At 53.2% G+C, this 13,573-nt stretch overlaps 1 protein-coding gene across 2 annotated transcripts in view; it reads left to right on the top strand.

The window, feature by feature from the left end:
• CHRDL2 (chordin like 2) overlaps positions 1 to 12,407 on the top strand; it is a 32,809-nt gene extending 20,402 nt beyond the window's left edge. For both annotated transcript variants that reach the window (XM_049652349.1, XM_049652343.1), the window contains exons 5-11: positions 112 to 205; positions 1,409 to 1,464; positions 3,252 to 3,420; positions 4,365 to 4,559; positions 6,788 to 6,961; positions 11,245 to 11,337; positions 12,054 to 12,407. In XM_049652349.1, the coding sequence (XP_049508306.1) occupies positions 112 to 205; positions 1,409 to 1,464; positions 3,252 to 3,420; positions 4,365 to 4,559; positions 6,788 to 6,961; positions 11,245 to 11,337; positions 12,054 to 12,133 (861 nt within the window). In that variant the 3' untranslated portion in view covers positions 12,134 to 12,407. The remainder of the gene's footprint in view (positions 1 to 111; positions 206 to 1,408; positions 1,465 to 3,251; positions 3,421 to 4,364; positions 4,560 to 6,787; positions 6,962 to 11,244; positions 11,338 to 12,053) is intronic.
• Positions 12,408 to 13,573: the final 1,166 nt, after the last annotated feature.

Raw genomic sequence — 13,573 nt, 5'->3', positions numbered from 1 at the left:
CCTCCCACCCTCACCTCAGGGGACACCTCAAGGCAATTTGCCCTCAGGGCAGGGGGGCTCTCCTCACCCCAAGGCTGCTCCTCATCACTCATGTCCTATTTGCTCTGTCAGGAGGGCCAGATCTACTGTGGTCTCATGACCTGCCCAGAACCAGGCTGCCCCGCACCCCTCCCGCTGCCTGCATCCTGCTGCCAGATGTGCAAAGGTGAGTCTGTCCCTAGGTCTGGAAGTGCCCACCACCCCCCCCCCACCCCAGGGACCTCGCCATGGGCTATTAGAGGTGGAGGAACCTCAGCTAGGGAAGGACAAATGGCTTGAGCAGAGTGAAGTGCACAGATGGTCAGACTGCTCCCTGTGGGTTGGGTTAGTCCAGGAAAGCTTCCTGGAGGAGACAGGACTGGAGTACAGGAGTACTTCACAGTAGAATGCTTCCCCAGATGTTGGCATTGTGGAAGGGCACTGGACCAGGAGCCAGGTGACTCCAGTTTAGTCCTGGTTCTTCCAGCAAATTCCTACAGATCCCTGTTCCTCTTTGAGCCTCAGCAATGTCATGTGTGCACTGAGAGGTTGGCCTCAGTGATTTATTTATTTATTTATTATTTAAAAAAAATTTTTTTTTAAATTTTATTTATTATTGAGAGACAGAACATGAGCATGGGAGGGGCAGAGAGAGGAGACACAGAATCCAAAGCAGGCTCCAGGCTCTGAGCTGCCAGCACAGACCCTGATGCGGGGCTCGAACCCACAAACCGCAAGATCATGACCTGAGTCGAAGTCAGACGCTTAACCAACTGAGCCACCCAGGCGCCCCTGGCCTCAGTGATTTCTAAGGGACTGTCTAATTCCAGGGTTCTTGGTCTTTGAACCAAGAATGCTTGGAAGGAGCCGGACAGTGTGTGAGGCAGGGGCTAGAGAGAGAGAATCCCACTCGGGGCCTTGTGTGCTGGCACCCCGGGGTGAGTGGGAGACAGAGCTCTAGGGTGTTCCAACTAGGACAGAGGGGACTGGAGGCGGGTACCTGGGAGGGTATAGTATAGACCAAGGCCTGGTGACTTCATATGTGGCTGGATAGGGTGGCTCCCCAGGGGACTGCAGCTAAGCAGGCTGTAGGGATGGGATTCCGGGCCCTTGGGTCACCCATGATACGCACTGAACAAGAATGTCTGGCCCAGCCAAGAGGGAGTGTAGGGAAACGGAGGCAACAACCCAGTGTAGGGAATTTGTCAACCCAACGGTGAAGAGCGGCTGTAACTAGAAGTGGGAATAAGTCCCCACTGGGGCAGAGGGCCCTGCCAGTGCATAGGGACTGCAGAAGTGTCACTAGGCCTGGGAGGTTGAAGGCCTGCAGGGCCCCTATCAGCAAGGCTTAGCGGGTGGAGGTTGACCCTACTTCCCTTTGGGTTTCCAGATGAGTCAAGTAAGAAATCAGCTGAAGAGGACACCACACAGTCACACCGTGGGGCGGTGAGTGCACAGCTTTACTGACAGGCTAGGGAGAGGTGGTGAGGGGGGCTGGTATCCAGGGCCTCAATGCCATGACTCTGGAGCAGACAATACCAGTTGTTGTCCTCATTTCTGGTTTTGTCCCCTAGGTCAGCTCCATGCCCTCCACCACGTCCCAGCCCCTCTCCCTAGCCTCCCATCATGGCTGGTGGGTCAGCAGGGGCTGGGAACAAGTGCCATGCAGGGCAAGAGCAGGCTCTAAACTTCCCAAGTTCCCTCCTGAGAAACATTCTGACACTGACACTGTTCTATCTGGAGCCTGTATCTGTCCTTAGTTCAGCCTGCCTGTGGGCAGCACATTCCCCAGAGAATGTGGCCTCTGTCCTGGCCCAGCCTTCCCCACCCAGCTCCTGTGGTACTGGTGCTTTGTCTGGGGGTTACCTCTCTGTCCTCCCCTCTGTCTTGGCCCCTCTCCGTCTTAGTCTAGAGTTAGGATGGGCTAAACTTTCCAGCTTTCTCTGGCCAGAGAGGAAAGTGGTGTGAGGATGGGCTTACACACTGACTCGAGTCACCATCCACCCTCTGTGCTCTGTCTACAATGTAAACAACTTCACCTTCTCCTTTAGCCTGGGTCACCTGGATCCCGGGGGACGGGAGGCTGACCTCCCCTGCTCAGGGACTCCCCAGGGGTCTGGCCTATGAGCTCTCCCTTCTCCTCTGCTGGCTCATCCTCCCTTCTCAGGCTGGGCCTTTTCAGGTGGAGCGGGGCTTTGTGCCGCAGAGCCTGAGCCAGGCCATCTCCTCGCCATCCCACCCTCTCCCTAGGAGGCAGCATGCTAAGCAAAGCCCACCCAGGCTTAGTTCCAGGCCCTGAGCAGCTCCTTACTGGATGACGTGAGCAAGTCCCATCAGAGGGTTGGGCTTTTCAATTCCTTCTTGCTACTGTTCCACTTGACAAGCATTTCCTGGAAGCCTCCTATGTGCCTGGGCCTGTGCTGGGGCCTGAGACGGTTTCCTGGGAGCTCCTATGGGCTCAGTCAGGCCATCAAAAGGCTGACTCAGACACTGTATGGGGCAGGAAGGGGCTGTAGAAGAAGGACTATGAGTGACTTGGTATTGGTGAGGCGGGTAATAAGCCCACCTGCTCCTACCCCTTGACCTCGAGCACCGAATCCTCTTAACTAGGAGCTGTGATGCGCCTGACCCATTACACTGCCCTCACCCCATACCCTTTGCTATCACTGCTAGCCCTGCCAAGACCTGGTCTGGAGGGGCAGGGTTTCAGGATCTTGGATTCCAGGGGCTCAAGAAAGGGGGCTCTGGAGACTTGGTCTCCAGATGGGACCTGTTCTTAGTCTTCCTGCCCTGTAGGATTCTGGGACCTGGTGGGACCTTCAGAGGCCCATCCCCTTATCCCATCACCTAAATCTTCTCAAGGAATTTCCTGACTGTCATCCTCACTACAGACCTGTAGTTTCTAAGTTTCCCAGGTTCCTAATTGCTGTGTCTCCCAGGTCAAGACCTCAGTACCCCTCTGTTCACCCCAGCCCCAAGGCCCTGGCTCTGATAGTCCTGAGAAGGGGTTGGTGGAGACTGGGTTTCCAAACCACTATCCTCTGAGAGTTTTCAAATATCCATTGTCTGAAAACATCTTAGACCCCATCCAGATCCTTCTATCCCTAGCCTGTGCCTCTCTTTACTAGGAAGTCATGCTGGTGTCTACCTGCAGGCCTCACTGCAGCTCTGTCTTGCTGCTCTTCTGCTGACAATGGCCCATCAGTGATCTTCATCCTTCCTGCCATTTGCAGAGACATTCCCAGGATCCGTGTTCAGGGGACAATGGAAGAAAGACGGTCCTGGGCACCCCAGCTCCCACTGGCCTCAGTGCTCCTCTGGGCTTCATCCCCCGCCACTTCCGACCAAAGGGGGCAGGCAGCACAACAGTCAAGATTGTCCTGAAGGAGAAACATAAGAAAGGTGGGGACGGAAACTCCTCTGATCCCTGAGGTGGGAAAAGGGGGCCCCGACTGCTCCCACCTCCCACCCCCGCACCCCCACCCCCCACTCAGTGGTCCCCTGATCTCAACTTGGCCATGAGTTTGTGGATTCACAAAATATCAAAACTGAAGGTGTCCTTAAGGGCATCAGGTCTAAGCCCCCATCTCACAGATGAGGACCCTGAAGTTCAGAGTACTGAGTGAGAGCCAGAACCAGTCCTAGAACCAGAACTATGTGTCAGCACAACAATATTTTTTGAGCCTCTGCCATGTCTTTGCTGGGAATTGAGGGGCACAGAACAGAGAGATGAAAAATGGTCCCTGTCCTCGAGGGGCTCCAGACATGCGAATAAATACTCTAATATAAGGAAGTGGTGAGGGAAAGTTTTTGACAAAGAAAGGAGGGAGCAGAGCTAGGCTGCAGCAAGATGGTCAGGATGCAGCAGGGAAGGAGGCCAAGTGGGCAATGGTGGCAGCAGAGGGGGAGGAAAGCAGGCTTACTGCGGGGGACCGCCCCCCGCCCCCGACCGGTGGAGCAGGAGGAGCTGCTGTCCCAGCCCCTTTTGTACAGATGGGACACTGAGGCTAAGAAAGGGGAAGGGACCTGCCAGAGCTCACACAGCCAGGTAAGTGTCCGAACTTGATTTCAGCTCTCCTCCCACCAGACATGCTGTGACGGGCAGGGGGAGTACTCTCCCTCTTCAGCAAGAACTTTCTGGGCACGTGTCAGCTCTGAGTGCTGAAACAGGGGAGAAGTCAGGGACAGGGGGCCAGGTCTGCAGCTGGCCTCAGCTTTACAAGCAGTGTGGCTGGGCCAGACTGGTGGAGCAGGGGGCTCCCCAAGGCCCCGCCCCTACCCATCACTGGACTCTGGCCCAGGTCTGAGGCACTGACCCTCCTCCCTTCCTGCCCTCCTTGGCCTAGCCTGCGTGCACAGTGGGAAGACATACTCCCATGGGGAGGTGTGGCACCCAGCTTTCCGCTCCTTTGGACCCCTGCCCTGCATCTTGTGCACCTGTCAGGACGGCCGCCAGGACTGCCAGCGGGTGACCTGCCCCACTGAGTATCCCTGCCATCACCCTGAGAAAGTGGCCGGGAAGTGCTGCAAGATTTGCCCAGGTACAAAGAGATGCTGGAGGCAGGGAGGGCACTGCCCTGAGGGGGCCCTGGGTCCCTGTCCCCAGGGCACAGATACTTGGAACATCTCCGACACAGATGGGGCAATGGACTCAGAGCCATAGGATGCAGGGTTTTTAGATGCACTCGAGTGGAAAATGCCAGACTCACAAAATATTAGACTTATGGAATATCTAATGTTATAGTGACAGATTCAGAGGCTCTCAGTCAAAGACACAGAATCAAATAATGTTCTGGGTTCTTTGAAATCATAAAATCATAGGATGTTAGGACTTTTAGGAGGAATAGTCAATGTTTATTGTGCACTTACCATGTGCCAAGCAGGCATTTTACATGTGGGAGTTCATGTACTCCTCACCACAAATGGACAGGGCAGGTATCTTTGTCTCCATTTTACAGACCAAGAAAATAAGTGCCCTGTGCAAGCTCACACAGCTCAAATGACAGTTGGAATCCGAACCCAAGTCTGTCTTACTCCAAAGACAATGCTCTTGACCACTGTTGTCTTCCTTTAACCTTCATCTACATATGGGTAAACTGAGACCCAGAGAAAAGAAGGGACTTTCTAAAGTCACAGAGCAAAGTAGTCGTGGAGCTGGAATTAGAACTCAGGCTTCCAGACTTGCCAGCTGAGTTCCTCTAACGCTGTCATGTGACCCTAGGATTAATAAGTGTGCAGAAGAAAACATCAGAGTATCTCATTGGGAGGAACAGCCTGTGATTGTCAACAGTAGCTGTTGTGAGGAACAGGCCCATTCCCTCAATCCTGGAAGGAGAGCAGGTGGGGTAGAAGGTGCGGGCTGTGTTGTGCCTTTACCACTTCTGGTTAGAGGGCTGGGTTGGCAAAACAAAAAGGAGAGGAATGGGGAGGAAAAAAGGGGAAGGAAATGTGTGTCGAGAACCTACCGGCACCAGGTATTGTCCTGTGATTTCACCTAGTTCAATTAATCCTCATCTCTCAGCTGTTTTACAAATGAGATCACAGAGTGGCTGCAATCATCTTAAGTCTGCACCTACCCCAGGCTTTGACGTCAGGAAATGTGAGTCTATGTTAGCTTGCTTACCGACGGACTTCCCTAACTTACTGTTGTGAGCTTAGACAAGTTACTTTCCTTTCGGAGCCTCAGACAGAGTTGATGAAAAATGCTTTATAAATTGTAAATCAACATCCAAACAAAATCCAAATATAAGGGGTCACTATTATTTTTCAGAGTAATATGCTATTGGGACAGGGTTAGGGACAGAGCATGACAGAATGGCACCTGGAAGAAAACGAGGGGTGGGGCTTCAATTTGGATTCTCTTGGAGACTGGCTGTGGTTCACTGCTGGGCTCCCTCACAAACACACTTGATCTTGGGCTCTGCCACTGGAACCCAGTCCATTTCCTCTTAAAAATATGGAGACTGTAGCCTTACAACTCTTAGCGGGACATCTCTAAGAGTTTTATAACTAGGAAGAATTTAGAAGGAAGTGTGTATGTTTAGGGACTTAGTCCTTTAGTCCCTGAAAAATAGGGAATGTTGGTACATGGAAATTTCCAGGAAATGTCCTTGGAATTCCAACATGTCCAGGCTTTAGGACTGGATCCAACCACTGTCGCCATCACCGCTCCCCGCTACACCCTTACGGTCCCCTCCACCACTACAGTCACACCATCACCTCCACCACGCTCCGTCACAACCATGATCATCACTATTGCCATCATCACCTCAACCCCTCCCAAACCTTTCACTCCATGTATGGTCATGAGAATCTGTGTTTGGTGATGTGGGTGACTCAAAAGACTTGGAGGACATGGCTCCTGGCCTTCACCCCGTGGGTCTCTTTTAGAGAAGAACATACTCAAGTGAGACAGTTACAAGGCAATGCGTGTCAGTGAGACTAAGGGCATGAGTGGGAGGCATAAGCAAGAAGGGCTTTAAAGGCCGCGAGTGGAGAAAACACAGGGTAGGCTAAGCTGTTCCAGGTCGGCTGCCTGGAGAAGGTGGATGGTGAGCTGAGCCCAGAAGGATGAGAAGGTTTTAATATGCTAATCAATGGGAAGTGAATGGGAGAAATGCCCCATCTCTTTCCCAGGGGCACCAGAACTTTCCCAAAGACCTTAAAGACCGGAGGGGGGGTGTCAGACCAGGGGCCCAGCTTCCTGAGCATACCAGGCAGGGGTCGGGAGGAGGGGTACAGAATGTTCACAGCTCCTTGTCTTTCCCAGAGGACAAGGCAGACCCTGGCCACGGTGAGATCAGTGCTACCAGGTGTCCAAAGGTGCCAGGCCGGGTCCTCGTCCACACATCAGTGTCTCCAAGCCCAGACAACCTACATCGCTTTGCCCTCGAGCATGAGGCCTCTGAGCAGGTGGAGATCTACCTCTGGAAGCTGGTAAAAGGTGAGCATGGGCCCACTCCCAGTCGGGCTTACCTCTGGCCTGTCCCCCTTATCAGGGGCCTCCGGGGCCTATTTTGTTGATCAGGTGCCTCTAGCCCAGGAAGACCTGCCTCTGGCTACCCTTCCAGATTTGAGTCTCTGATTCCAAGGTAGAGGGAGACGGAGATTCTGTCTGTGATTCTCTGGCAGTTCTGATAAGCTCATCCAGGGCCTCCCAGTGCTCCCTCTCCTGGGGGGAAGGGGTTGTTGCACTTGCAAGGAGCCAGGACAGGGTAATGCCTACAACTGAAGCAAAGGCCTATCAGTAGACTTCAGCACTCTGTGAGGGGAGATCTTTTCAGGCAGAAGGACATCCACAGCCTCCTCAAAGCAGGAGGGACTTCAGCCTCATTTAGCCTTTTCTATTGGCTGGAGTCTATCCCTCTATGTGAGAATATATGTCTCATTCTGTGAGAAACTTGCCCAATCCAACAAGATGCTCCTATCACCGGCTGAAGGTGAAGAGGAGTTTTCATTGATGAGGAAATTGCTGAGAATTTGGTTTTCTGGGCACTTCTTGCCAAATATAGATCCCCTGGGTAGAGCAAAACAAACTAAACCCTCTAAGTGGGGATTAGCTGTAAGGTCACTTTTCTCTACTGATGGGTCTTGCTGAAATGGGTGGGGGTGGAAGAGGGAATGATAAGAATGATGATAATGATGATGACAACCAATGTGTGAAGCACTTTAGAGTTTACAAAGTGCTTTCACATTCATTATCTCATTTGATCCTCAATGATCCTGAGAGTTAGGTATTATTATCCCCATTTTACAGATGAGGAAACTGAGGCTCAGAGAGGTGAAGTGCCTGGCCCAAGGCCACACAGCCAGTAAGTGGAGGATGGGAGCTAGAGCCCATGTCTTGTGACGTCAGATGCGGCTCTTTCCCTGCTCTACTCTGCCTCCTGTCCTAGGAGGAATGGACGAAGAAAGCGGAGCTGTTCAGCCTGGAGAAGAGAAGACTCAGGGGGACAGGACTGCTGGCTTCATGGCTCTGAAGGACTGCCCCAGGAAGGGGGAGCTGTTGTGTTCTGAGTGAACAACAAACAGGGGCTTTGGAATCAGACAGAACTGAGTTCGAATTCTGGCTCTGCTATTTCTTAACTGTGTGGCCTTGGGCAATCACTTGACCTCTCTGGGCCTCAATTTTTTCTTCTGTTAATTGGAGAGGAGGGTGTTTGGAGGATCAGATGAAATCACATAGGTACAGCCCCGACCTATAGTAGGTGCTAACGACGTGAGTATCCTCATCCCACATCCTCTTAGAATTGTAGAGAAGCACATTTCCACCAATGAGAGGAAGCACTTTGTCATACCTTGACAGTTTCTGTCAAAGAAGGGAGGGAGCAATCTCCATTCACGGGAGTGTGCAAGCAGTGGCTGGGTGGGCGTTTTGCCACAGCTGAGGAGTTAGCTTCAGTAACCCTTATAATTATTTTATGCCTTGAAACTCCATCAGCCCCTGGACAGGTGCTGGTTTACTCCAGACCTCCCCTCACCCCCAGCAAGGACTGGGACCCCAGGGAGTAGTAAGCCCCAGCCTCTGTCTTTGGGAGCCCAGGACTTAGTGACTGGGGTGCAGTAGGAGCTCACCAGGAGCTGAGTTGTTCAGGCTGGAAGGCTTCGTGGAGGAGGGGCCTGCAGCTGGTTAGGAGTTAGGAAGGCAAGAGGAACACATTGCAGGCAGAGGTGGCAGCGACAGCCTCAGACTGGCCCAAGAGCCTGTGCTGACATACCCCGTGCTCTGTGATTGGTGTGGAGCTCACCCTATGCATAATGTGTTTCATTTCATCCATATAAGAAACCTGAGACATATGTATTAATGCACCATTTTGCAGATAAAATGGAGTCTGAGAGGTAAAATGACTTGCTCAAAGTCACACAGTTTATTTAAGCAGTAAAGCAAAGATTCAAACCCAGGTCTGACTGTCCCCAGTGCCATCTCCACGGAGGTGACCCAATGCTTTCAGAGAGGGGCCTGAGGAAGGTCAAGGTGTGCCCAGGATGGCGCAGACCGGAGAGTTGTAGCTCAAGGCCGGTCTCGTTATGACCAGGCCCGGCAGAAAAAGACCAGGTGGTGGAGACTCTTCAACTTCACAATGCCAGGCTGTCACTAGCAAACACCTCCTCTCCATCTCCTGACCCCCTGGGCGGCCAAATTGCCTCATTAGCCTCTCTGTTACCTCCCTGTCCCAGACTGTGGGGGTCAAAACAAACACTCCAAGGGCTATCAGTGGGAAACCCTGTTTCCTCACCCAGAGGAGCAGAAACAGCAGGCCTTGGGGGCAGGGAGAGGAAGGGGAGAATTGGCCTGGAGACAAAGGCACCAGGTGGACACCAAAACCTGGGCTAAGTGAGGCCACATCACCGTGGAGCCAGCCTCAGGCCCCAGAGGCTTGGCTTAGTGTTAAGAGCCTTTTAGATTCTGGAGTTTCAGAGTAGAAGGGACCTCAGGGGTCTCAATTCCAGCCCCTGTCTAGGAAGGAAGCCCCCCTACAGCCTCCCTGATGGTCTCTAGCCCCTGACGGCACATACCCCACCCCATCTCCACTGTGGATGGCTCCACTGAGAAAGGGTTTGTTTTCACATTGAGCTGAGCCTGCCCTATCTCCTGGGACTCACCTGCCAGTGCCGTCTCTGCCCTGGGGGTCCACAGAGCCCAGCTGCCCTCAGACCTGGCATGCCCTCAAAGGGCATGACCATGCCCCTCAGGCTAGCTCTTGATTCCAAATCCAAGAGCTCAGTCATTAGGATCGTGCTTTATAGGCTATAGTACGAAGACCCTCCCTCATCCTGTCATCTCTCCAATCTGTGTTCTGGGGTATGTGCCGTGTCAGGCCTGGGCGGAAGAACCATCTGAGGTTTGTGATGTAGCCTGGGCCTTTGGAGTGAGTCTCTCCCATATCCTGGTCCTTGGCATCTGGGCTGGAGGGTCCTGAGAACAATGCTGGACATTCCCAGCCTCCTGGACCTTAGTGCTGCCCATTCTCCTCTGTGGGATCCTACTCAGATTTCCACAAGCAAGGCCAATTCTTCGTTTTCCTGAGGGCTGTGCTGGCCTAGCAGAGACCTTGCTGTCACATCTGTTCTTTCTGGCCACAGACCCTGGTGCTAACAGCTGGTGCAACCTCCCAGCCCATGTACTCAGGGCCTCAGTGCCATGCGTGGTGCCTGTGGCTAGCTCCCCATGGGATGCAAACATCAGGAGATCCAGATGATACCTTATTCCTCTCTAGGGCCTGGCCTAGATTGGGTACACATATATTTACTTATCCATCCATTCATCTAGGGATTCATTCATTCATGTATTCATTCACTTATTCGTTCATTCATTTCTCCTACATGCCTAATGTGGGCCAGGCTCAGGGGAGCCAGAGAGGAAAGCCTTCCATGAGTAACCAGTCTAGTAGGGGAGGCAAGAATAGACACAAGGAGAGGACATTAGAAATAGGCCCAATCACAAACACAAGCTAAGAGCTGTGGGTGCCCCAAGGAAGGGAAATCAAGGAAGACTTCCCAGCTAAAGCTCAGAGAATGAGCAGGAGTTTACCTGGTAGCAGCAGGACAAACGGAAGTCAATAGGAGAAGGATTTGTAGCAAAGGGGGCAGCCTACGTACAGGCTTGGGCCCCTCAAAGACTTTAAGTAGTTGGTTAGAGCTGGAGCACAGGAAGGCCTCTCAGGGGTGGGGCAAACAGAGCCTTGTGCTGAAAGGGAGCCCTACCACTCTGACACTTGATGCTCTTTGGAGTCTGATAAACACACCTACTGATTTTTATCACACATTCTGTGCCCAAAAAACAGCCTGACCTGTCCACACAGGCCCCCTCCCCACCCCCATACACACACACATTGTGGACAGGTAAGTAGTGTGAGAGCAGGATGCTGAGGGTGACAGGTGCAGGGTCAGCAGGGAGGTGATGGGAAGTCAGGGAAAGGGAATGACAGGTAACGTATGTTTTTGAATGACCGCAGTTAGGATCACAGACTGGAGGGGGAGTAAAAGGGGCCAGAAGTCCAGTGTAGTGACCCAGGCAAGATGTGATGGGGCCCGGATGGGGAGAGTGGCAGTGGAGACGGGAGGATAGATTCAAAACCTTTAGGAAATTTAGTCTACAGGGTTTGATGTCTGGTCAGAATAGGGGAGGGGAGGGCGGAGACTAGGTCCAGTCTAGGTCCAAGTCACCCTGTTTCACTGACCACACGGCCCTACCTTTCCTGCTCATGCCCTTGCCTCTGCCCTCAGGAATCTTCCACTTGATTCAGATCAAGAAAGTCAGGAAGCAAGACTTCCAGAAAGAGGCACAGAACTTCCGGCTACTCCCCAGCACCCATGAAGGTGAGGTGTCGGGCTGAGGACTGGGGCCTGGGAAAAGAGCCCGGCCAGAGGCCAGGGCCTCATGAGGAGTTCCAGGCTGCTGGTGCTGGGAGGGGGGCAGGGTGGTTGTCAGCCACAGACGTCAGTTCCCGGCACAGGAATCCAGTGGGCGTCTGGGCCAGAGATTTCTCAACTCAGGGCGCTTGGGAGCGGGAAGGTGAAGCAGAACCATCTGGATTTGGTCCTGGGAGTGAGGGAGACAGGACTGTGGAGGAGGGAGGCCTGAGCCCTCAAGCCCCAATGCTGCCTACCCACGCTGTATTGGAACGTTTCCCGCTGAAACCCTCCTAACCACTTTCCTTCTGATGCCCTTAACTTGCTCTACGGTATCCCAGGGAAGACGGATCCAGGTGGGGCTTTAAGTGGGGGAGAGGAAGTCACAGACGGGAGTGTCACTAACAGGTGTTAGGAAGCCAGCCCAGCCCCCAGATGCTGGTTGGTTGAAGTTGGGGTCACGTGCCAGAACTGATTGGGATGTGGGGTTATGATGGAAATATCCATCCCCTTCCTCCTATGCGCTCCAAACTCAGGCCCTCACCGTTCTTCTTGTCCCAAGTTTTTCCCACCCCAGTCACTCTGCCTCTTTTGTGCACATGCATGCACCCCTGCACACACACATACACACCCCCCTCAGGCCCCCCCGCCCCACACACACCCCTCTGCTTTTCTCCATGCAGGTCACTGGAACATTTTCCTAGCCCAGACCCCGGAGCTGAAGGTCACAGCCAGTCCAGACAAAGCAACCAAGACCTTATAATAAAGACCTAAACAGTTGCAGATATGAGCTTTATCATTTTTGTTGTTATATATTAATAAATAACAAGCTGCATTACCCCTCAATCCTGCCTGCTGAGTTTTATGTCCAGTCCCCGCACGTTCCCACAGGGACTACAAGGCGGGCCTGCCCATCCCCATTTTGCAGGGCTAGAGACTGAGATGCAGCCGAGGCAGAGACCGGCCCTGTCCTCATGGTGAATTGTTACCGGAGCCAGGGCTAGCTCCCCCAGCCTCACTGCCCAGGCCTTTGTCTGCTGCCCGTGGCCTCCCCCCTGCTCTGTACTGCTTCTGTCCCTGGCCCCCCAGCTATGGCTCCTCCTGCTTTTATGGGCGGCCCCCCTCCTGGAGCTCATTGGCACTGAGCCTAGGAAAGGGACTGCCTCTAGATAGCCAGTGGAGGGGGAAATGGAGCCTCAAAGCACTTTGCCAGCAAATCTTCCAGGGATCCTTACGATTGTCAGCCCCATTCTACAATGAGGACACTGAATTTAGGGAGCAGCAGTAATTTGCCTGAAGCCACAGAGCGGGGCAGTGGCAGAGGTAAAACTGGTGCCAGGTCTCTTGCTCCAGGCTAGCCCCCCCCCCCCCCCGCCCCCGGTCCGCCGTGACCAATGTCATAAACCCAAATATTCTCACCTCCGAGGATTTCCAAGACTTGGCAGTCAAATTGCCAACCCCGGCACCACCATCTGGGAAGAAAGCCTAACAGTTACGATGAAAGACAACATTAATAATTTATCCTGCCTACATGTACAATTACTTGCAATTTCAAAGATGTTTTAATGCTCATGATTTCACTTAAGGTGAACGAACAGTGTAGGAATCACCCGCACCTTAGAGAGAAGGAAACAGAGGATCAGGATCGGCCAGTGTCTTCCCTCAAAACTTCACAGTGACAACAGGTGAGGCCAGGACTAGACCTCAGCCTACGGACTCCCAGACCCATGGTCTTGCTCCAGGACAGAGCTGCCCTCCACCCCAAGCCTGTGGGAAGCTGTGGAGAGGTGATGTAAAGTGGCCTATGGGCTGGAGTTCTGCCACCTGTAGTCACTTGGAGGGCTCTGACTATTGTTTCCAGAGCCTTGCTCTTTGTACCCGGGTGTCTGAGGGAGGCCTGGGAAGTCTGCTAAGCAGCCTATCACTGCCGCCCTCACTGAGCAGGGGCCAATGTCGCACTGCCCAAACTCCCCCTGCGAGCTCCCACGGGCCTGGTTTGAGAGTCTGGGGTTTGAGGAACATGGCTGGAATCTCCCCCTCCTCCCCTGAGTAGGAAGACGTTAGCTCTTCACAGCCTCCACCTGTCCATCCAAGAGAAGACAGCATTCTGGCCTTGCTCGCTCACCATGTAGGGTTAGCTCGGAACTCCGGGACGATGAACTCTGAGCATCTCACATTTAAGGCGCAGGAATCTGAACGCTCA

Source organism: Panthera uncia, chromosome D1 (assembly GCF_023721935.1).
Source record: "Panthera uncia isolate 11264 chromosome D1, Puncia_PCG_1.0, whole genome shotgun sequence".
Lineage (NCBI taxonomy): Eukaryota > Metazoa > Chordata > Mammalia > Carnivora > Felidae > Panthera > Panthera uncia.
This window is presented reverse-complemented; position numbering and strand designations above follow the sequence as displayed.